Source organism: Coregonus lavaretus, assembly GCF_964263955.1.
Source record: "Coregonus lavaretus genome assembly, contig: HAP1_SCAFFOLD_175, whole genome shotgun sequence".
Taxonomy (NCBI): domain Eukaryota; kingdom Metazoa; phylum Chordata; class Actinopteri; order Salmoniformes; family Salmonidae; genus Coregonus; species Coregonus lavaretus.
The window spans coordinates 709,490-734,349 of NW_028164027.1; the positions used below are offsets into that span (position 1 = coordinate 709,490).

Here is a 24,860-nt window from a genome sequence, read left to right on the forward strand (position 1 = left end):
GTCCATCTTTTTAATCCCTCCATTTGGATGGCCAAAAATGTAGATCACACCTGTCTGAGGGACTGGGCCATACTTCTGAAGGAGACCTGGAGGAAACTTGATATATTTTGGTTTACTAAACTCCAGTATGGCATAGTCAACCAGACGCCCCCACCTATCAGATGGATATTGGAGGGCAACCACTTCTGGTTTAACATCTAACTTTAGCTCACCATTTCTAAGTGGGTTGTCCAAATGAAACGTGACAGTTGTGGCAACCGACAGTTTCGTTCCGGTCAATACACCTTCATCCTTAAACAAATGAGCATTTGTCAGGATGAAGTTATCGAACAGCAGGAAACCTGTGCCTTCAGTCAATTGCTTCCCATCAAATAATTCAACCTTACAGACTGAGGTGGTCACTTCTGCCAGCTCTGTTAACCTGTACACTTCAGTAAAACCCTCAGATTTCTTATCAAATTCCTTCCTCATCAACTCTATCACTTCAGACTCAGATTTTACCTGTGGATACCTACTCTTCATCTGATCTAGTAAACCTTTAAACTGGTCATGTAAGATCTGCTGAATTTCACTAGAACCTGGCATGGGAAAGTATTTCTTTTTCTTTTTTGCCTGTTTTTCTTGTTGCTCCTGTGTGTTTCCCATCGAGGGCTCCTCCTCTGATGTTGAACTTGGGTTGGAGTGAGAGGGTTGTGTGGTGTCACCTTCAGATTTTAAACTTTTGTCAGAAATCTTTGGTTTTGTGGTGCCACACACTTCTTTGTTTGTCGTTTTTTGAAGACTAATTTCAAATGTGCGATCTTTTAGGTTATTTACTACAGTGGACGTATCATTATTCAATAGTTGTTGTGGTACCTCACAGAGTGTAATTGTTTCTTCAAACACAATGTCTGAGAAGCGTCCATCTGTTTCCAGAGCTGACTTGACTGTATCCCCATATTTTGCATAGATACACAGAGGGGTAAATTGCTTTAATTTTTTGTTTTTAAGCAGATCCTTGGTTCTGGTGTTTTCCCCACCTGTTGTCTCAACACAGAAAGTGAGAAATGTTCCCTGTTCAAGTTCTATTCCCTGTTCAAATTCCCTTTTCCCATCTATGGGTGGTGTTTTTTTTGTAGAGAGAGCAGGGATTTTGAGTATCTCACCCTCATTAATTAAGAAACATGGAAAGTGCTCCGCTATGGCCCCTTTTTCATTCACAATGACAACTTCTCTCCTTTCCACATCATCAATTAGTTTACAGAATATCTCATTTCTTTTGAGAACTTCTAATATGGTGCCAGGTTCGGTACAGGTGATTTCCACTTTCTTTGTCGATTTTCCATAAAAAAAGTAGAATTTGTGACAGTGTTCTTCCTGTGGAGGAATTTATAAAGAATGTTACAATTCTTTATAAATATTCTGTTTGTCTGGTTAAATGATAATAAATCATGCCCCATAACGTTTCTGCATTCCGGGGATTCCTAGGGGTGTTAAAGCCTGCTTATCAAAACCTGATAGTCATTATCAATATACTAAACAAATACTTCATGATGGATTAGAAATGCGTTATTAACATTATACTGACGTTGTTATTATGAGGCTCAGGCGTTTCCATCATTGTGTTATTTGAAGCCATTTGATCTGACGATGGATCACTCTGGTGCTGAAGAATAACAGGAGTTTGACGTTGTAAGAAAAGACAGAACATGATTATGATATAGATGCACAAGACCAACAACATATTTATAATTCATATTAGTTATCCTGAACAACAGCTCTTGATCTTTGATCAAATAAAGTTAATACAGCATGTCAGAGCAGGTGAAATCGTCAAGGTATCTGACGTAAGTCAATGGCTCAGTGTTTGTTGTTGGCAGCTACAGCCTTCATGGGTAACACTTTCGTATAGTCTATCTGTAGAGGTTCAACAATAGATCATTCATGTTCTGCTGTTGTGTTCCCCTGCACATCGTCATGCCCAACCGGTTTCAGTCTATTCAATTGAAATAGCTTCCATACTTCTCGTCACAGACCTAAAATAGAATAATCATGCTAGATCACCTTCCTAAGCATGATGAATCATGAAGTCACCTGAAACAGGTGCTAGAAACTGAGCTTTAGCCCTCACTGTTAATACAGCCAAAGACAGTCATAACTAAGACAGTTCTCTGTTAGCATTTCCCATAGGAAAACATTTTTTGCCACCATGCTAATGCTATCGTTCCTGGATAGCTACGATGGCAGCACAGACAAAGAACATTCCTTAGCTAAGAATATGTGCATGTGCACAGGGGTTAAAAAAAGAGCGGGGAGCACCCAACAGGATTCAACATGAATTCATGGTCTCAACTAAAAGGACCCCTCCCCCCAACAGGATTCAACATGAATTCATGAACTCAACTAAACAAAGTTTACAGTTTGAACAAAAAAACACACAACCACATAACAATTATAACATGGGTTCTCACTACATCAGTAGACTAGTTTTCACTTGTCATGACAGGTCAAATGTGATTTGAATGGGGACACATTTTGGATTCTCTCTTTCCCTTTGTTTTAGAACATTTAGTCAAACACACTTTCCTCCCTGTACATGTTTCATATTATCATGGTTTACTCTCACAAAAAAATTAAAATACATAAACACTAACAACACCAACCTGTACCTGTACCTTTCCCTTCTCATTGTATCTTTATCATAGAAACCTCACAGCCTACGATAACAGGCCTACTGTCAGTGACAATGTAGACTAGTTCACCTCACAGCCTACGATAACAGTCCTACTGTCAGTGACAATGTAGAGCCAGTTATAAAAATTTTTTTGGGGTGGGGGATGGATCAGCTTAATATTGCAGATAGATTGTATCTTCTATCAATGTAATTGTCTGCATCGCTTCCAATCCCCCATGTTTTTTATATATATACTCCCCTTTATTACTTTTCAACCCCGCCATCCTTTCCCTACTTGGGGTAAATTAGTGAACAACAATGCCCAGGCCTCTACTTCCGGTCTATACTTACTATCTACACCTTATGGACACAGTTAATTTTACAATAATTCTATTATATATATATATAATTTTGTATTTTTTTTTGCTCCTGAACTTCTTCTACTATCAACCTCTCCGATCATTTTCATGATGTCCTTCCGGTTTGCTTCTATATGCCATATCTTTCGAACTGTGCTCTTTCCCAAAAGCTCCCAACATACAACCTATATACTTATTATGGACACAGTATGCTTACATTATTAGCTATCTTTGTTATTATTTGTTGTTATTTGTTATTAGTCCCATCCTTCAACTCTATTCAATACCTCCCATCTATGTCTTAACACCATCCATATTGGATTTCTATTTGCCATATATATTTCAACCGTACTGTGATGTTTTACAAAAGTTCTGAACCTTTCTATTCTCATTGCTTCTATAGATTGTGAATTAAAAATAAACATTTTTCCTAAAAGTATTATTATGTTATTGATCGATTGACTATGACTTTTCAGATCACCCAGTACTGCTATCTGCAGGGTTAGCTCCAGGTAAATATTGCAATCCTTCAGCCATTCCTGGACCTGTGACCAAAAACAAGCTACAAATGGACAGTACCAAAACAAATCTATCTAATGATTCTGTCTCTTCACTGCAAAATCTGCAGAGCTGGGAAGATTGTATCCCCCATATAAATAACATTATATTGGTAGCAAGAATTTTATATAATAATTTAAATTGAAAGATTCAAATTTTTGAATCCGGTGTCGTTTTGCGTGTCAGTTCATAAACACTATGCCATGGGATCGGTACGTCAAAGATCTCTTCCCAACTATTTTGCAATCTATATGGGACGGCTGTCAATCCTTTGGTCCTTAAGTGAAACTGATATACTTTTTTATTTATCACAGTTTTCCTTAACCAATTATGTTCTTTAATGCAAGGCCGACAGACAAGTTCCTTACTTTCTCCCCCTTCCACTTTCCTCTTCCACTTTTGCGGTAAGGCTGCATTTATTTGGTTGTAATTTTGGGTAGAGCAGACATTTCCATATGTTTTTGTTAGCTGCATGTGCGACATAACTCCACCAGTCCTACCGATGATATCATTTACGAAGATTATACCTTTTTTAAACATTCTGTCAAAAAATAAAGGTTTTTTGTCAAATAGTATATTTGAATTTAACCACAATATTTGTTGCATTATTTGTTCTGTCGTTTCTGGAGGATTCAATTGAAATTGCAACATAGCCTGTTTGTTAATGTTCTATTCAAAAGTATTATATAAATGTTTAGTAACCTACCTGTGTTACTGCGTTGTAGTGTGTTGTAGTGCAGCTTACATAAGATAACGAACATGAAGATTAAAAGATAAACACATTAACTTATTAACTTACATTGCTGTCAAGAGGCTCTGGTTTCACCTTGGCTGCCATTGGACCTGTGAAATCATTAATCAACAAATATTATTTAATATTTTACGATTGATAATAACAGGTCGATTTTTTTATAAAGAACAAAATACAACAAGATAAACCAGTACCTTTCTTCTCTCTTTCAATGAGTTAAATTGAATGACTCCAACTAGTTGCAAAGTAAATTGTGATTGTAGATTGTCTACAACTATGGCATCCATTTACATGTATAGGTTTATTTATTCTGCAATTAGAAGTGACTGGCACAAACAAGTGAAAACAATTATTTCAAGAAAGGAATTGATTGATAAACAGAGGCCTGCGATGACCATCATAGTGGGACCAGCATCACCACAATGCCAAAGACTTGAGAGTTTGCTTTCTTCAAACTAGGAGTGCTACGTTGTTCTAATTCTGATTCTGGTGTTTCTTTATTGAAGTCAAGCTCAACTTCTGTTGACCATTCATGTAATGCTGTTGTGTTCACCTGATGTACAGACCACTGATGTTCTACTGTTGTGGTTCATGATGATGATACTGTCTTGGTGTTTGAAGAAGAGAAAGCCCAGTGAGCAAGGTTGGTTAAGAGTTATCTTTTCAACCAAAAAGGTGTATTTTCAATGTCTTGTGGACATACTGAGGACTCCTTTTACTTTTGTGCTCTCGTTTCTGAAACGACGGATCAGGATGATGGATCAGGATGATGGATCAGGAAAGTAGATCAGGATGGTGGATCAGGATGGTGGTTCAGGATGGTGGGTCAGGATGGTGGGTCAGGATGGTAGGTCAGGGCGGTGGATCGGGATGGTGGATCGGGATGGTGGGTCAGGATGGTGGATCAGGATGGTGGGTCAGGATGGTGGGTCAGGATGGTAGTTCAGGCTGGTGGATCAGGATGGTGGGTCAGGATGGTGGGTCAGGACGGTGGATCAGGATGGTGGGTCAGGATGGTGGGTCAGGATGGTGGATCAGGATAGTAAGTCAGGATGGTGGGTCAGGATGGTGGGTCAGGATGGTGGATCAGGATGGTGGGTCAGGATGGTGGGTCAGGATGGTGTGTCAGGATGGTGGATCAGGACGGTGGGTCAGGATGGTGGATCAGGATGGTGGGTCAGGATAGTGGGTCAGGATGGTGGATCAGGATGGTGGGTCAGGATCGTAGGACAGGATGGTGGATCAGGATGGTGGGTCAGGATGGTGTGTCAGGATGGTGTGTCAGGATGGTGGATCAGGATGGTGGGTCAGGATGGTGGATCAGGATAGTGGGTCAGGGCGGTGGATCAGGATGGTGGGTCAGGATGGTGTGTCAGGATGGTGGATCAGGATGGTGGGTCAGGATGGTAGGTCAGGGCGGTGGATCAGGAAGGTGGATCAGGATGGTGGGTCAGGATGGTGGGTCAGGATGGTGGGTCAGGATGGTGTGTCAGGATGGTGGATCAGGATGGTGGGTCAGGATGGTGGATCAGGATGGTGGGTCAGGATGGTAGGTCAGGGCGGTGGATCAGGAAGGTGATCAGGATGGTGGATCAGGATGGTGGGTCAGGATGGTGGGTCAGGATGGTGGATCAGGATGGTAGGTCAGGATGGTGGGTCAGGATGGTGGATCAGGATGGTAGGGCAGGATGGTGGGTCAGGATGGTGGGTCAGGATGGTGGATCAGGATGGTAGGTCAGGATGGTGGATCAGGATTGTGGGTCAGGATGGTGGGTCAGGATGGTGGATCAGGATGGTGGGTCAGAATGGTGGGTCAGGATGGTGGATCAGAAATGTGGATCAGGATGGTGGGTCAGGATGGTGGATCAGGATGGTGGATCAGGATGGTGGGTCAGGATGGTGGATCAGGATGGTGGGTCAGGATGGTGGATCAGGAAGGTGGGTCAGGATGGTGGATCAGGATGGTGGATCAGGATGGTGGGTCAGGATGGTGGATCAGGGTGGTGGGTCAGGATGGTGTATCAGGATGGTGGATCAGGATGGTGTGTCAGGATGGTGGATCAAGATGGTGGGTCAGGATGGTGGATCAGGATGGTGGGTCAGGATGGTGGATCAGGATGGTGGATCAGGATGGTGTGTCAGGATGGTGGATCAAGATGGTGGGTCAGGATGGTGGATCAGGATGGTGGGTCAGGATGGTGGGTCAGGATGGTGGATCAGGACGGTGGGTCAGGATGGTAGGTCAGGATGGTGGATCTGGATGGTGTTTCAGGATGGTTGATCAGGATGGTTGGTCAGGATGGTGGGTCAGGATGGTGGATCAGGATGGTGTGTCAGGATGGTGTGTCAGGATGGTGGATCAGGATGGTGGGTCAGGATGGTGGGTCAGGATGGTGGATCAGGATGGTAGGTCAGGATGGTGGGTCAGGATGTTGGATCAGGATGGTAGGCCAGGATGGTGGGTCAGGATGGTGGATCAGGATGGTAGGTCAGGATGGTGGATCAGGATGGTGGGTCAGGATGGTGGATCAGGATGGTGGGTCAGAATGGTGGGTCAGGATGGTGGATCAGAAAGGTGGATCAGGATGGTGGGTCAGGATGGTGGATCAGGATGGTGGGTCAGGATGGTGGATCAGGATGGTGGATCAGGATGGTGGATCAGGATGGTGGGTCAGAATGGTGGGTCAGGATGGTGGATCAGAAAGGTGGATCAGGATGGTGGGTCAGGATGGTGGATCAGGATGGTGGGTCAGGATGGTGGATCAGGATTGTGGATCAGGATGGTGGATCAGGATGGTGGATCAGGATGGTGGGTCAGGATGGTGGATCAGGATGGTGGGTCAGGATGGTGGATCAGGATGGTGGGTCAGGATGGTGGATCAGGATGGTGGATCAGGATGGTGGGTCAGGATGGTGGATCAGGGTGGTGGGTCAGGATGGTGGATCAGGATGGTGGATCAGGATGGTGTGTCAGGATGGTGGATCAGGATGGTGGGTCAGGATGGTGGATCAGGATGGTGGGTCAGGATGGTGGATCAGGATGGTGGATCAGGATGGTGTGTCAGGATGGTGGATCAGGATGGTGGGTCAGGATGGTGGATCAGGATGGTGGGTCAGGATGGTGGGTCAGGATGGTGGATCAGGACGGTGGGTCAGGATGGTAGGTCAGGATGGTGGATCTGGATGGTGTTTCAGGATGGTTGATCAGGATGGTTGGTCAGGATGGTGGGTCAGGATGGTGGATCAGGATGGTGTGTCAGGATGGTGTGTCAGGATGGTGGATCAGGATGGTGGGTCAGGATGGTGGGTCAGGATGGTGGATCAGGATGGTAGGTCAGGATGGTGGGTCAGGATGTTGGATCAGGATGGTAGGGCAGGATGGTGGGTCAGGATGGTGGGTCAGGATGGTGGATCAGGATGGTGGATCAGGATGGTGGGTCAGAATGGTGGGTCAGGATGGTGGATCAGAAAGGTGGATCAGGATGGTGGGTCAGGATGGTGGATCAGGATGGTGGGTCAGGATGGTGGATCAGGGTGGTGGGTCAGGATGGTGGATCAGGATGGTGGGTCAGGATGGTGTGTCAGGATGGTGGACCAGGATGGTGGGTCAGGATGGTGGATCAGGATGGTGGGTCAGGATGGTGGGTCAGGATGGTGGATCAGGACGGTGGGTCAGGATGGTAGGTCAGGATGGTGGATCAGGATGGTGTTTCAGGATGGTGGATCAGGATGGTTGGTCAGGATGGTGGGTCAGGATGGTGGATCAGGATTGTGTGTCAGGATGGTGTGTCAGGATGGTGGATCAGGATGGTGGGTCAGGATGGTAGGTCAGAATGGTGGATCAGGATGGTGGGTCAGGATGGTGGATCAGGATGGTAGGTCACGGCGGTGGATCAGGATGGTGGGTCAGGATGGTGAATCAGGAAGGTGAATCAGGAAGGTGGGTCAGGATGGTGGATCAGGATGGTGGGTCAGGATGGTGGATCAGGATGGTGGGTCGGGATGGTGGGTCAGGATGGTGGATCAGGATGGTGGGTCAGGATGGTGGATCAGGATGGTGGATCGGGATGGTGGGTCAGGATGGTGGATCAGGATGGTGGGTCAGGATGGTGGATCAGGATGGTGGGTCAGGATGGTAGGTCAGGATGGTGGGTCAGGATGGTGGATCAGGATGGTAGATCAAGATGGTAGGTCAGGATGGTGGATCATGATGGTGGGTCAGGATGGTGGATCAGGATGGTGGATCAGGATGGTGGGTCAGGACGGTAGGTCAGGACGGTGGGTCAGGATGATGGGTCAGGATGGTGGATCAAGATGGTAGGTCAGGATGGTGGATCAGGATGGTGGATCAGGATGGTGGATCAAGACGGTGGGTCAGGATAGTGGGTCAGGATGGTGGATCAAGATGGTGGATCAGGATGGTGGATCAGGATGGTGGATCAGGACGGTGGGTCAGGATGGTGGGTCAGGATGGTGGGTCAGGATGGTGGATCAGGATGGTGGGTCAGGACGGTAGGTCAGGACGGTGGGTCAGGATGATGGGTCAGGATGGTGGATCAAGATGGTAGGTCAGGATGGTGGATCAGGATGGTGGATCAGGATGGTGGATCAAGACGGTGGGTCAGGATAGTGGGTCAGGATGGTGGATCAAGATGGTGGATCAGGATGGTGGATCAGGATGGTGGATCAGGACGGTGGGTCAGGATGGTGGGTCAGGATGGTGGGTCAGGATGGTGGGTCAGGATGGTCGTCTACTCATGGGTTCTCACTACATCAGTAGACTAGTTTTCACTTGTCATGACAGGTCAAATGTGATTTGAATGGGGACCACATTTTGGATTCTCTCTTTCCCTTTGTTTTAGAACATTTAGTCAAACACACTTTCCTCCCTGTACATGTTTCATATTATCATGGTTTACTCTCACAAAAAAATTAAAATACATAAACACTAACAACACCAACCTGTACCTGTACCTTTCCCTTCTCATTGTATCTTTATCATAGAAACCTCACAGCCTACGATAACAGGCCTACTGTCAGTGACAATGTAGACTAGTTCACCTCACAGCCTACGATAACAGTCCTACTGTCAGTGACAATGTAGAGCCTGTTTGTTAATGTTCTATTCAAAAGTATTATGTAAATGTTTAGTAACCTACCTGTGTTACTGCGTTGGTTGATCTGAGACCTGTGTTGAAAGAGGAAGTTGTGGCAGTGATCATTGCTTTCATAGCTGTACGTACGTATGTATGTTTTATACCTGCGCAATGATACATATTATTAGACACACCCTGTGGAAAGGTACTGGCTAAACCAAGGTCAACATTTGTTGTTAGCAACTACTGCCTTCATTACTAACACTTTATGATAGACTATCAACTGGACATCCTCATGCCAACCTTTCCCTTCTCATTTTATTTTTATAATAGAAACCTCACAGCCTACGATAACAGTCCTACTGTCAGTGACAATGTAGAGCCTGTTATAAAAAAGGCCGACAGACAAGTTCCTTACTTTCTCCCCCTTCCACTTTCCTCTTCCACTTTTGCGGTAAGGCTGCAATTATTTGGTTGTAATTTTGGGTAGAGCAGACATTTCCATATGTTTTTGTTAGCTGCATGTGCGACATAACTCCACCAGTCCTACCTATGATATCATTTACGAAGATTATACCTTTTTTAAACATTCTGTCAAAAAATAAAGGTTTTTTGTCAAATAGTATATTTGAATTTAACCACAATATTTGTTGCATTATTTGTTCTGTCGTTTCTGGAGGATTCAATTGAAATTGCAACATAGCCTGTTTGTTAATGTTCTATTCAAAAGTATTATATAAATGTTTAGTAACCTACCTGTGTTACTGCGTTGGTTGATCTGAGACCTGTGTTGAAAGAGGAAGTTCTGTCAGTGATCATTGCTTTCATAGCTGTACGTATTTGCATAAGTACGTATGTTTTTACACATGCGCAATGTTGAATATTAAAAGACACACCCAGTGGAAAGGTACTGGTTAAACCAGGTGCTTTCCCAAAGGACGGGTTCAAAGAAAGCCATTCAACAGAATCCAGAGAGCTGGTTCAGGATTATGATAATTCTATTGTCTTGGTGTTTGAGGAAGAGAAATCCCATCAAAATTGGTTTTACACAGCCGGCCCTGACTGGGAGACCCATGGAGTGGTGCATAATTGGCCCAGCATCGTCCGGGTTAGGGGAGGGTTTGGCCAGCTGGGATGTCTTTGTCCCATCGTGCTCTAGCGACTCCTTGTGGCGGGCTGGGCGCCTGCAAGCTGACTTCGGTCGTCAGTTGGACAGTGTTTCCTCCGACATATTGGTGCGGCTTGCTTCCGGGTCAAGCGAGCAGTGTGTCAAGAAGCAGTGCAGCTTGGCAGAGTCGTGTTTCGGACGACGCATGGCTCTCCACCTTCGACTCTCCCTATCTACCTGGCCGGCCGGCCGACTGGCAAATGTCTTAAGTCGACAGCAAATTTGTACTTTACATGGGTTACGCTTTTAAGCAAATGTAAATTGAGCAGAGACTATTTTATTTTTATAGTGAGAATAAGATAATCAACTTTTGTGATACTGCATGTGTGTGTGCCTGACTGTGTGTGTGTCTCTGTCTGCATACCTACCTGACTGTGTGTGTCTCTGTCTGCATACCTACCTGACTGTGTGTGTCTCTGTCTGCATACCTACCTGACTGTGTGTGTTTCTCTGTCTGCATACCTACCTGACTGTGTGTGTTTCTCTGTCTGCATACCTACCTGACTGTGTGTGTTTCTCTGTCTGCATACCTACCTGACTGTGTGTGTGTTTCTCTGTCTGCATACCTAATTCCAGTCTGAGGTCCTGAGCGCTCTGGAGCAGGTTTTCATCAAGGATCTCTCTGTACTTTGCTCTGTTCATCTTTCTCTCGATCCTGACTAGTCTCCCAGTCCCTGCCGCTGAAAAACATCCCCACAGCATAATGCTGCTACCACCATGCTTCACCATAGGGATGGTGCCAGATTTCCTCCAGACGTGACGCTTGGCATTCAGGCCAAAGAGTTCAGTCTTGGTTTCATCAGACCAGAGAATCTTGTTTCTCATGGTCTGAGAGTCTTTAGGGGCCTTTTGGCAAACTCCAAGCGGGCTGTCATGTGCCTTTTACTGAGGAGTGGCTTCCGTCTGGCCACTCTACCATAAGGGCCTGACTGGTGGAGTGCTGCAGAGATGGTTGTCCTTCTGGAAGTTTCTCCCATCTCCACAGAGGAACTCTGGAGCTCTGTCAGAGTGACCATCGGGTTCTTGGTCACCTCCCTGACCAAGGCCCTTCTCCCCTGATTGCTCAGTTTGGCTGGGCGGCCAGCTCTTGGCGGTTCCAAACTTATTTGATTTAAGAATGATGGAGGCCACTGTGTTCTTGGTGATCTTTTATTATGCTTTTAATTTTAAATTTTAAATTTAGGGGTTAGAAGGGTTACTTTTATACTATCCCAGGTATTCCTTAAAGAGTTTGGGTGGCGATCCACCTGCCGTGAATGACGGGTCGCATACTGCATGATTTATGTTCAAAAAAATGTTTTATGGAACTTGGTGGAGCGCTGCAGAGATGCGTCTCTCCAACAGCACCCTGGAGAGGCACGCTGGGAATAGACAAGCAAAATATTTTGCGCCCCTGCCTTTGATAAAGTGAGAACTGCTTATCAAAGGGCGGCATCAGCGCTCACCTTAAAAAGCCCATACGCCACTGGTTGAGAGAAGTTGTCATTGTTTCGGGGCAGAATTATGTGAGGGTTTAATGTGTTGTTGTTGAAGGTGCGTCTTGGTCAGTTTAGCTCAGAAAATGGCGCCTTCGTCAATCAGGATTAGCCTACTGCTGGCCTAATCATGCCAAATGAGTGAGCCGGCGTGTTATCAACTTTGCTGAGCTTTTGAGGCTTTTTTTTACAGTCTATGGCAAGAGGAAACTGCAGACACGGTGATCTGAGCTATCTGATTGGCCAACAGTAGGCCTATAGATGCACTTGATTTGCTCTCTGGACCTTCCGGGTAGGCTGGGTGTCCTACCGTCAGACACATGAAATGGTTCAAAATGGGAACACTTTGCTGAATCAAGTGCACCTACCGTTAACAGCACGAAACGAATCAATAAAAATAGGAACACAAGGCTTTATCAAATATTTGTATAACTAAACCATGATGGACTACAGCCTGTCGTTTCCAATGGGAACAAATGAGTCCTAGTGGGCAGAACAAGCAAGGAGATGGGCAGAGCCAAGCACGGGAGCAAGATCCTATTGGCGTGTTCTAGAATGCATCTGCAAATTTCGTTAGGGAACGCCTACTCTGTGAAGTGCGCATGTGCAATAACTCAAATCGCCTTTGCGGTCCTAAACAACGCGATTTTTGAAAACTTTAGCAAAAGGTAAAATCTACAAAACGTAGCCCACTCTGTTCATAACATATTCTAGTTTTGGGAACAGAAAACTGTATTGAGATCAAATGTTTCATCAATGAGAAAGTTTGCAGAATTTCGGCCAAAATCCATCTCGTTCCATCTTCTCCCACTGCCGGCCAAATAGGGTATAGAAGAAACTCTAACAGGATGCTTCACATTTATACATCTGGTGAAATATATGTCTCATTGTTCTATCTGTGGCTTTATCATTGGGTTTTTTACAGAAATGTTTGGTGATCGACTAGGAATGGCTTAGAGATCGACCAGCCGATGACCACTGGTACACAGCATAGTAATAAATAATGATGACAATGTTGACATTTCAGATCATACACTGAACAGAAATATAAACGCAACATGCAACAATTTCACAGATTTTACTGAGTTACAGTTCATATGAGGAATTCAGTCAATTTAAATAAATTAATTAGGCCCTAATCTATGGATATTACATGCCTGGGAATACAGATATGCATCTGTTGGTCACAGATACAAAAACAAATTAAAATACGGGCGTGGATCAGAAAACACCACCATTTGCCTCATGCAGCGCGACACATCTCCTTCGCATAGAGTTGATCAGGCTGTTGATTGTGGCCTGTGGAATGTTGTCCCACTCCTCTTCAAGGGTGCGAAGTTGCTGGAAATTGGCGGGAACTGGAACACGCTGTCGTACACGTCGATCCAGAGCATCCCAAACATGCTCAATGGGTGACATGTCTGGTGAGTATGCAGGCCATGAAAGAACTGGGACATTTTCAGCTTCCAGGAACTGTGTACAGATCCTTGCGACATGGGGCAGTGCATTATCATGCTGAAACATGAGGTGATGGTGGCGGATGAATGGCACGACAATGGGCCTCAGGATCTCGTCACGGTATCTCTGCATTGAAATTGCCATTGATAAAATGCAATTGTGTTTGTTGTCCATAGCTTATGCCTGCCCATACCATAACCCCACCGCCACCATGGGGCACTCTCACAACGTTGACATCAGCAAACTGCTCGCTCACACGTCTGCCATACACGCTGTCTGCCATCTACCTGGTACAGTTGAAACCGGGATGAATCCGTGAAGAGCACACTTGTCCAGAGTGCCAGCGGCCATCGAAGGTGATTATTTGCCCACTGAAGTCGGTTACGACGCTGAACTGCAGTCAGGTCAAGACCCTGGTGAGGATGACGAGCATGCAGATGGGCTTCCCTGAGACGGTGTCTGACAGTTTGTGCAGAAAGTCTTTGGTTGTGCAAACCCACAGTTTCATCAGCTGTCCGGGTGGCTGGTCTCAGACGATCCCGCAGGTGAAGAAGCTGGATGTGGAGGTCCTGGGCTGGCGTGGTTACACGTGGTCCGCGGTTGTGAGGACGGTTGGAAGTACTGCCAAATTCTCTATAACGACGGAGGCGGCTTATGGTAGATAAATTAAATTCTCTGGCAACAGCTCTGGTGGACATTCATGCAATAAGCATGCCAATTGCACGCTCCCTCAAAACTTGAGACATCTGTGGCATTGTGTTGTGTGACAAAACTGCACATTTTAGAGTTGCCTTTTATTACCCCCAGCACAAGGTGCACCTGTGTAATGATCATGATGTTTAATCAGCTTCTTGATATGCCACACCTTTCAGGTGGATAGATTATCTTGGCAAAGGAGAAATGCTCACTAACAGGGATGTAAACAAATTTGTGTACAACATTTGAGAGAAATAAGCTTTTTGTGCGTATGGAACATTGCTGGGATCTTTTATTTCAGCTCATGAAACATGGGACCAACACTTTACATGTTACGTTTATATTTTTGTTCAGTGTACATACACCATACTTTATTATGGCTATACTGTACATGGCCTACCTTTCACCATACTTTATTATGGCTATACATGGCCTACCTTTCACCATACTTTATTATGACTATACTGTACATGGCCTTTCACCATACTTTATTATGACTATACTGTACATGGCCTTTCACCATACTTTCTCTCAATGCATTACGTGTGCAACATTGTAACTGATAAAATGAAGACTGCATCAACTTTGTAACTGACTGCATCAGACTTCCTAAAGAAACATCTAGAGAAGACGACATAGCAACTGTGAAGTAGGATTTTCGATTGGTGCATAAATCGAAGTGGGTGCGGCTTCACTGCGTCGCAGTAAAATATCTATTTTACTTTCAGTTTCATCTCACCGTTTGCGACTGTCCGTTTTGGTGCAGTTTGATATATTTTTCAGCATTTGGAAAGACTTGGGAAAATAAATCATGAAAACGGTTTTGTCCGTAGTTGCTTTCTGCGTCGTGTTGGTGAACATAAACGCAAAAGAATGTAAGTAAAGTAAAACTATGACTTGGTCTTTATGATTAATTCGCCTGTTGATGGGATTGTCTTGTGTACGAACTTCATTTGAAAGGCCTCACCCACGACGTTCGTGAAAACAATTATATATTTCCTTAACTTATGTCTTAAGTCGACAGCAAATTTGTACTTTACATGGGTTACGCTTTTAAGCAAATGTAAATTGAGCAGAGATGACTATTTTATTTTTATAGTGAGAATAAGATAATCAACTTTTGTGATACTGCGTGTGTGTGTGTGTGTGTGTGTGTGTGTGTGCCTGACTGTGTACCATTCCCTCCTCCCCCCTGTAGCTCCTCCCAAGGTGCAGGTGTACAGCCGTAACCCAGGGGATTATGGGAAGGACAACACCCTGATCTGTCACGTGAGTGGCTTCCACCCCCCTGACATCAGCATCCAGCTCCTGCAGAACGGCGTGGAGATCCCCAACGCCAAGCAGACAGACCTGGCCTTCGAACAGGGCTGGCAGTTCCACCTCACCAAGAGTGTTGCCTTCACACCAGCCAGCGGAGAGGAGTACACCTGCAGAGTCCGCCACCTGAAAAATCTGAAGACCTACACCTGGGGTGAGTTACTAGTATAGTTAGTAGTTAGAGGAGTACACCTGGGGTGAGTTACTAGTATAGTTAGTAGTTAGAGGAGTACACCTGGGGTGAGTTACTAGTATAGTTAGTAGTTAGAGGAGTACACCTGGGGTGAGTTACTAGTATAGTTAGTAGTTAGAGGAGTACACCTGGGGTGAGTTACTAGTATAGTTAGTAGTTAGAGGAGTACACCTGGGGTGAGTTACTAGTATAGTTAGTAGTTAGAGGAGTACACCTCGGGTGAGTTACTAGTATAGTTAGTAGTTAGAGGAGTACACCTGGGGTGAGTTACTAGTATAGTTAGTAGTTAGAGGAGTACACCTGGGGTGAGTTACTAGTATAGTTAGTAGTTAGAGGAGTACACCTGGGGTGAGTTACTAGTATAGTTAGTAGTTAGAGGAGTACACCTGGGGTGAGTTACTAGTGTAGTTAGTAGTTAGAGGAGTACACCTGGGGTGAGTTACTAGTATAGTTAGTAGTTAGAGGAGTACACCTGGGGTGAGTTTCTAGTATAGTTAGTAGTTAGAGGAGTACACCTTGGGTGAGTTACTAGTATAGTTAGTAGTTAGAGGAGTACACCTGGGGTGAGTTACTAGTATAGTTAGTAGTTAGAGGAGTACACCTGGGGTGAGTTACTAGTGTAGTTAGTAGTTAGAGGAGTACACCTGGGGTGAGTTACTAGTATAGTTAGTAGTTAGAGGAGTACACCTGGGGTGAGTTACTAGTATAGTTAGTAGTTAGAGGAGTACACCTGGGGTGAGTTACTAGTGTAGTTAGTAGTTAGAGGAGTACACCTGGGGTGAGTTACTAGTATAGTTAGTAGTTAGAGGAGTACACCTGGGGTGAGTTACTAGTATAGTTAGTAGTTAGAGGAGTACACCTGGGGTGAGTTACTAGTATAGTTAGTAGTTAGAGGAGTACACCTGGGGTGAGTTACTAGTATAGTTAGTAGTTAGAGGAGTACACCTGGGGTGAGTTACTAGTATAGTTAGTAGTTAGAGGAGTACACCTGGGGTGAGTTACTAGTATAGTTAGTAGTTAGAGGAGTACACCTGGGGTGAGTTACTAGTATAGTTAGTAGTTAGAGGAGTACACCTGGGGTGAGTTACTAGTATAGTTAAGCAATAAGGCACCTCAGGGGTTTGTGGTATATGGCCAATATATCACGGCTAAGGGTTGTTTGTTGTGTTGTGCCTGGATACAACCCTTAGCCGTGGTATATTGGCCATATCCCACAAACCCCTGAGGTGCCTTATTGCTATTATAAACTGGTTACTAACGTAATTAGAGAATTAAAAATACATGTTTTGTCATACCCGTGGTATACGGTCTGATATACCATGGCTGTAAGCCAATCAGCATTCAGGGCTCGAACCACCCAGTTTAGACCGTATACCATGGGTATGACAAAACATATTTTTTCTCTGTTCTAATTACATTGGTAACCAGTTTATAATAGCAATAAGGCACCTCTGGGGTTTGTGGTATATGGGCAATTTACCACGGCTAAGGGCTGTGTCCAGGCACTCTGCGTTGCGTCGTGCTTAAGAACAGCCCTTAGCAGTGGTATATTGGCCATATACCACATCCCCTCGTGCCTTATTTCTTAAATATACCACGGCTGTCACCCAGTTTATAATTAGTATTTAGTAGCAGTTAGTAGTTAGTGTACACCTGCAGAGTCCCTCACCCGAAGAACCTCAAGACCAAACCTGGGGTGAGCGCGCACACATACACACTGCAACGTTCCAAACCTGGGGTGACCCCCCCCCACTGCTAAGTTTCCTCTTTCAGAATCTGACTTCAGTGTGTGTGGGGGGTCTTGTAAGTGTGTGTGTGTGTGTGTGTGTGTGTGTGAGTGAGAGTTAATCATAATATATATATATATATACAGTGGGGAGAACAAGTATTTGATACACTGCCGATTTTGCAGGTTTTCCTACTTACAAAGCATGTAGAGGTCTGTAATTTTTATCATAGGTACACTTCATCTGTGAGAGACGGAATCTAAAACAAAAATCCAGAAAATCACATTGTATGATTTTTAAGTAATTCATTTGCATTTTATTGCATGACATAAGTATTTGATCACCTACCAACCGGTAAGAATTCCGGCTCTCACAGACCTGTTAGTTTTTCTTTAAGAAGCCCTCCTGTTCTCCACTCATTACCTGTATTAACTGCACCTGTTTGAACTCGTTACCTGTATAAAAGACACCTGTCCACACACTCAATCAAACAGACTCCAACCTCTCCACAATGGCCAAGACCAGAGAGCTGTGTAAGGACATCAGGGATAAAATTGTAGACCTGCACAAGGCTGGGATGGGCTACAGGACAATAGGCAAGCAGCTTGGTGAGAAGGCAACAACTGTTGGCGCAATTATTAGAAAATGGAAGAAGTTCAAGATGACGGTCAATCATCCTCGGTCTGGGGCTCCATGCAAGATCTCACCTCGTGGGGCATCAATGATCATGAGGATGGTGAGGGATCAGCCCAGAACTACACGGCAGGACCTGGTCAATGACCTGAAGAGAGCTGGGACCACAGTCTCAAAGAAAACCATTAGTAACACACTACGCCGTCATGGATTAAAATCCTGCAGCGCACGCAAGGTCCCCCTGCTCAAGCCATCGCATGTCCAGGCCCGTCTGAAGTTTGCCAATGACCATCTGGATGATCCAGAGGAGGAATGGGAGAAGGTCATGTGGTCTGATGAGACAATAATAGAGCTTTTTGGTCTAAACTCCACTCGCCGTGTTTGGAGGAAGAAGAAGGATGAGTACAACTCCAACAACACCATCCCAACCGTGAAACATGGAGGTGGAAACATAATTCTTTGGGGATGCTTTTCTGCAAAGGGGACAGGACTACTGCACCGTATTGAGGGGAGGATGGATGGGGCCATGTATCGCGAGATCTTGGCCAACAACCTCCTCCCCTCAATAAGAGCATTGAAGATGGGTCGTGGCTGGGTCTTCCAGCATGACAACAACCCTAAACACACAGCCAGGGCAACTAAGAAGTGGCTCCGTAAGAAGCATCTCAAGGTCCTGGAGTGGCGTAGCCAGTCTCCAGACCTGAACCCAATAGAACATCTTTGGAGGGAGCTGAAAGTCCGTATTGCCCGGCGACAGCCCCGAAACCTAAAGGATCTGGAGAAGGTCTGTATGGAGGAGAGGGCCAAAATCCTCTCTGCAGTGTGTGCAAACCTGGTCAAGACCTACAGGAAACGTATGATCTCTGTAATTGCAAACAAAGGTTTCTGTACCAAATATTAAGTTCTGCTTTTCTGATGTATCAAATACTTATGTCATGCAATAAAATGCAAATTAATTACTTAAAAATCATACAATGTGATTTTCTGGATTTTTGTTTTAGATTCCGTCTCTCACAGTTGAAGTGTACCTATGATAAAAATTACAGACCTCTACATGCTTTGTATGTAGGAAAACCTGCAAAATCGGCAGTGTATCAAATACTTGTTCTCCCCACTGTATATATATATATATATATATATATATATATATATATATATATATATATATTAGGGCTGTCAAATGATTAAAATTTTTAATCAAATTAATCAGAATTTTCAGTGGATTAATCATGATTAATCACTATTTGCAATTACACCTGAATCCTAACCATTTTTTTTCTGAAATGCATACCAAAAGATAAATAACAGGACACAGATACATAATTTTCATATTATGTCTGTTTATTATTCATATTATGTCTGTTTATTAACACAGCCAGTGTTTTAAATCAAGCTGAAACATACTACACACCATAATATTTGTCTTTGGCTGTGGCTCTTGACGGTGGCTTATAGAATGAGTCTTGAGACGCCACTTGCAAAACATCAAGGAAACCTGAGTCTTCTACAATGCTAATGGGTCTACAATCCTTTGCAATCCATTTTGCTATTGTGTTGGTCAAATTATCTGAGGTTGATTTTGTTAATTGCCTGCAAACATTCAGCGTGGTCTGGCGCAAACCACTTGCTGAATCTGACGGCCCAGCAAACGCATGTTTGGCGTTGACATGGTACTTCAAGCTTGAACAGCTCCGGTGAAATTGAAACTCCTTCTTACAAATCTTGCAAATAACCTTGTACTTGTTAACTGTACCATCATCATTCTTTTTATATTTGAATCCGTCAATAGGCCCACTTTGCTCACCTTGCTCCATCTCGCCTCTAGCTCCCAACCACTTTCCTGACCTGAATAATTTGTCACACTGCGCATGCGTGAAATGCGTTTAAAAAATTGACGTAATTAACAGCAAACAACTAATTAACGTCGTTAACGCGCTATTTTTGACAGCCCTAATATATATATATATATATATATATATATATATATATATAAAAGTGCCCTTGACTGACAGAAAGCAACCTTTCCTATTTCCTCTACAGAACCAGATATGTGAGGCTTCGGTGCTCATCCCTGCAGGTGTGTATGTCTGATCATTTCATTTGTAGAGAAACAGTCTATTTATATGGCAGTTCTTTAGCTTTGGTTACTAACCACTGATGGTTTTTATTGTACTACTGTATAGAGAACTGCATAGGGCTGGGTGATATGATAGGGCTGGGTGATATGACAGGGCTGGGTGATATGATAGGGCTGGGTGATATGATAGGGCTGGGTGATATGATAGGGCTGGGCAATATGACAGGGCTGGGTGATATGATTGGGCTGGGCGATATGATTGGGCTGGGCGATATGATAGGGCTGGGCGATATGATAGGGCTGGGCGATATGATAGGGCTGGGTGATAAGATAGGGCTGGGTGATATGGTAGGGATGGGTGATATGGCCAAAATATCATATCACAGTATTGTTGACGGTATTTGATGTTTTCTAATAATAAAAGTTCTAAATGTGCTTCGTGAGTAGTGTAGTGATGAGCACGGTTATTTTAACAATAAATTAAAATGATCCATGTTACATTGTTACACACAAGGATATACCATAACATTTGAAATGCTTAATTTAATAAAACATCAAACTTTAGAAGGCAGTGTTTATGTACGGCGCATTGAGCTACTGCTGCTTCAGACGTCACGTGGCTTTGACAGAACGTTGTTTCCAGTTGGGCACTTTAAATGGAGCCTACAGTTCTGAGGACAAAGTCATTGTTATATCTTCAAGCTCATTAGTCTCTCATGGGATATGGGTTCATTTTACATTAAAAGGCATTTTACTATCATAGCGCTTAACGGCCCTCCGGTCAACCCTGACAATGGTGTGCTATCTTCCCCACTTCAAATAGCGGTTAGTCTACAGACCACAACACTGACACAGATCAATGCAAAAACACTCACCAGAAAACGTATTTTGAAACAGAATCAGTTCTATGACATCTCTTTCACTGTTGCTGTTAGCCTAGGCTACTGTTAGCCTAAACACTGTTGCTGTTAGCCGGGCTACTGTTAGCCTAAACACTGTTGTTGTTAGCCAGGCTACTGTTAGCCTAAACACTGTTGCTGTTAGCCGGGCTACTGTTAGCCCAAACACTGTTGCTGTTAGCCGGGCTACTGTTAGCCTAAACACTGTTGCTGTTAGCCAGGCTACTGTTAGCCTAAACACTGTTGCTGTTAGCCATGCTACTGTTAGCCTAAACACTGTTGCTGTTAGCCGGGCTACTGTTAGCCTAAACACTGTTGCTGTTAGCCGGGCTACTGTTAGCCTAAACACTGTTGCTATTAGCCGGGCTACTGTTAGCCTAAACACTGTTGCTGTAAGCCAGGCTACTGTTAGCCTAAACACTGTTGCTGTTAGCCGGGCTACTGTTAGCCTAAACACTGTTGCTGTTAGCCTAGGCTACTGTTAGCCTAAACACTGTTGCTATTAGCCGGGCTACTGTTAGCCTAAACACTGTTGCTGTAAGCCAGGCTACTGTTAGCCTAAACACTGTTGCTGTTAGCCTAGGCTACTGTTAGCCTAAACACTGTTGCTGTTAGCCAGGCTACTGTTAGCCAAAACACTGTTGCTGTTAGCCGGGCTACTGTTAGCCTAAACACTGTTGCTGTTAGCCAGGCTACTGTTAGCCTAAACATTGTTGCTGTTAGCCGGGCTACTGTTAGCCTAAACACTGTTGCTGTTAGCCGGGCTACTGTTAGCCTAAACACTGTTGCTTTTAGCCAGGCTACTGTTAGCCAAAACACTGTTGCTGTTAGCCGGGCTACTGTTAGCCTAAACACTGTTGCTGTTAGCCTAGGCTACTGTTAGCCTAAACACTGTTGCTGTTAGCCGGGCTACTGTTAGCCTAAACACTGTTGCTTTTAGCCAGGCTACTGTTAGCCAAAACACTGTTGCTGTTAGCCGGGCTACTGTTAGCCTAAACACTGTTGCTGTTAGCCTAGGCTACTGTTAGCCTAAACATTGTTGCTGTTAGCCGGGCTACTGTTAGCCTAAACACTGTTGCTTTTAGCCGGGCTACTGTTAGCCTAAACACTGTTGCTGTTAGCCAGGCTACTGTTAGCCTAAACACTGTTGCTGTTAGCCAGGCTACTGTTAGCCTAAACACTGTTGCTGTTAGCCTAGGCTACTGTTAGCCAAAACACTGTTGTTGTTAGCCAGGCTACTGTTAGCCTAAACACTGTTGCTGTTAGCCAGGCTACTGTTAGCCTAAACACTGTTGCTGTTAGCCGGGCTACTGTTAGCCTAAACACTGTTGCTGTTAGCCGGGCTACTGTTAGCCAAAACACTGTTGCTGTTAGCCAGGCTACTGTTAGCGTAAACACTCTAGCCAAAAACTCACATGTCTGAATAGCACCCTAACAACCATTATCTGGATAGCTGGGAAAAATGCATGATATTATTTGAATAGTGAAATCATTTCAAATGCCCATCCCTAGGGAGGCAACACATACATTCTAAGTGATTTCAATGGGTTTTTCTCCATTCTGATTGGTTTATACTGTTCAAAAAACTTCAACCAAAAATAACCATCTTCAGTACGTTCATACATTTCTGCATTTCCTCATTTGAGATCATTTCCACACTGCCACGTAGGGCTGCACGATATGGGCAAACAATCGCAGCCTTATTTTTTTTACCAAATATTGTGATTTAGATCAAAACACCTGGTTGAACTGATGGAATCATGGAAATAGAATGATTCTTCTAATTCTGTAGTTAGAATATAATAGTGGGCACTTTGAATACAGTGTTGTTTGACAGGGTAGGAACCAAAGTGTTGGTCGGTGTTTTCAGGCGGCACCCTATAATCTTTGGCTACATGAAATGTTTTCTCTTTACTTCACGTAGCTAACATATTCATGCTTTGCGTAATTCCTTTCTTTGATTTAGAAGATACTGTTGCACAAACAACATGCTGATTTAGGTCAACACCTTCACTGGTACCGGGCTGTATTAGCTAGCTACGTTTGGTCTGACGTTTAGCCAACTAGCGATTAGCGGCTAACAATTTATTTTAGCCACAATTTTCTAAGAAAATACAAAACAAGCTGTTTGCAAACAGTAAGATACACAAACTAATAGTGGAATTCTACAACAGCCAGCATAGTTGTCATCAAATTCTTGTTGCTATGTGCTGTATTGACCATGCAGTCTGAACGCAAGACGAGGGAAGTGGTCTCCTCCTGGTCGAGCAACAACTGCGCTACTTGAGTGACAGGGGGCGGGGCTAGATCTGTGTGGAGAGAGCGGGAGAGGAGAGAGACGACTCAAGTAGCGGAGGAAAGTATAAAAACGGACGTTAGACACGGCGTAATAGCGTCTCATTTAACAAACCTAACGTTGAAATACCGTTATAGAAGGTAAAGTAAAAACCCAAACCGGTCCGTGCATCAATACCGGTATATAGTAAAATATGATATACCGCCCAGCCCTAGTACTGAATATGTAAGATTGAATGAAGTCAGCATGAACCATTGTGGAAATGAAATGTGGATGAGATGAATGACCTCTTGTTATTGTTGTTGTTGTTGACAACCACAGAATCCACCAGCCTCCGAGAATCTCCACTCCAGATGCTGTCTATATTCCTGGGAATCTTCACAACACTGTCCTATCAAAACTCCTCTTCACAACACTGTCCTATCAAAATTATGCAGGTGAAATCTGTGATGACTCCGTCTCTGCACATTGCGACTTGACATTGATATTGAACATACATTTTATTTTATTTGAACAGTGCTTGATTTGTGTGGTATTTGATGTGTGTAAGTAATGAAGCTCATATCTGTGGGATTGTAAATCTGCACCAGAGGAGAACAACCTAATTGCAGCCAGGCTTGTCATTTGTCAGCCTATACAGTAGGCCCAAGCTATGTTGGCTTTTCTCTTAGATATGATCAGGAAATGAGCAAAACTGATCAATCCAGATGTGATTGATGAGAAGAAATGTTGAACTTTTTTAAATCTATTTTTTAAATCGCTTAGATTATCAAGTGCATTCTCTTTTGGTTTTTAAAAACACATCACCAAAATAAATAAAGTCTGACTTAATGGTCGTTGAACTACTTGTCATTAATAACAATAATTTCCTGTTCTATTCTTGTCTAAAAAAAGCGACATGATATTTGTATGCATTATATTTCATACTATTCTGTTAATTTATCACTTTACTGAAACTAGATTATGTAAAAGTCATGTACCACTGTCTCACCCTGTACTGTTTGGAGCAGACCATCCAATCTAACGTTGAAGAGAGGGTTGCCTCTTCTGCAGTAGGTTGAGGGCTAAATCACCATAGAAATATTTCTATATAAATCACAAGCTCTACAGCCAGGACATTAGATCACGTGACGGATTCACGTTATTTCTCTCTCCTCAAGTTCCATGGTCTGTGCCGGTTAAATGATCAGACACACCGTTGTGTGGTCCACTTGCAATAAGAAGCAATAAGCAAGCTGTAATTGTCGACATATTTATTGATTAGTCTGTCACTGGTTTTATGCATGGTTGTTTTCATTTCATGACTTTGTAACAATTTCTAAATGATACAGTGTGCCAATGTAATAACAGTTACCACCTTGTACTCACGATGAACCTTTACAAGCTGTCAAACCAAGAAAGCAAAAATGACGGGTCCATTAAGTAATATAATAATATGCCATTTAGCAGATGCTTTTATCCAAAGAGACTTAACAGTCATACATGCATAACATTTTTTAATTTT

At 43.8% G+C, this 24,860-nt stretch overlaps 1 protein-coding gene across 1 annotated transcript; it reads left to right on the forward strand.

Moving 5' to 3' along the window:
- The first annotated feature begins 14,917 nt into the window (after positions 1-14,917).
- Positions 14,918-24,198, forward strand: LOC311117545 (beta-2-microglobulin-like). Its single transcript, XM_084192466.1, has 4 exons — positions 14,918-15,089; positions 15,413-15,685; positions 20,125-20,161; positions 23,678-24,198. Exons 1-3 carry the CDS (start codon positions 15,026-15,028, stop codon positions 20,136-20,138), a joined length of 351 nt encoding a protein of 116 aa, XP_084048592.1. The 5' UTR covers positions 14,918-15,025; the 3' UTR covers positions 20,139-20,161; positions 23,678-24,198.
- The last annotated feature ends 662 nt before the right edge of the window (positions 24,199-24,860 follow it).

Excerpts from the sequence above, each read along its gene's own strand:
- LOC311117545 (XM_084192466.1), top strand. The coding sequence starts at position 15,026 with ATGAAAACGGTTTTGTCCGTAGTTGCTTTCTGCGTCGTGTTGGTGAAC. Across the intron at positions 15,090-15,412 it reads GAACATAAACGCAAAAGAAT|CTCCTCCCAAGGTGCAGGTG; the intron begins GTAAGTAAAGTA and ends TCCCCCCTGTAG.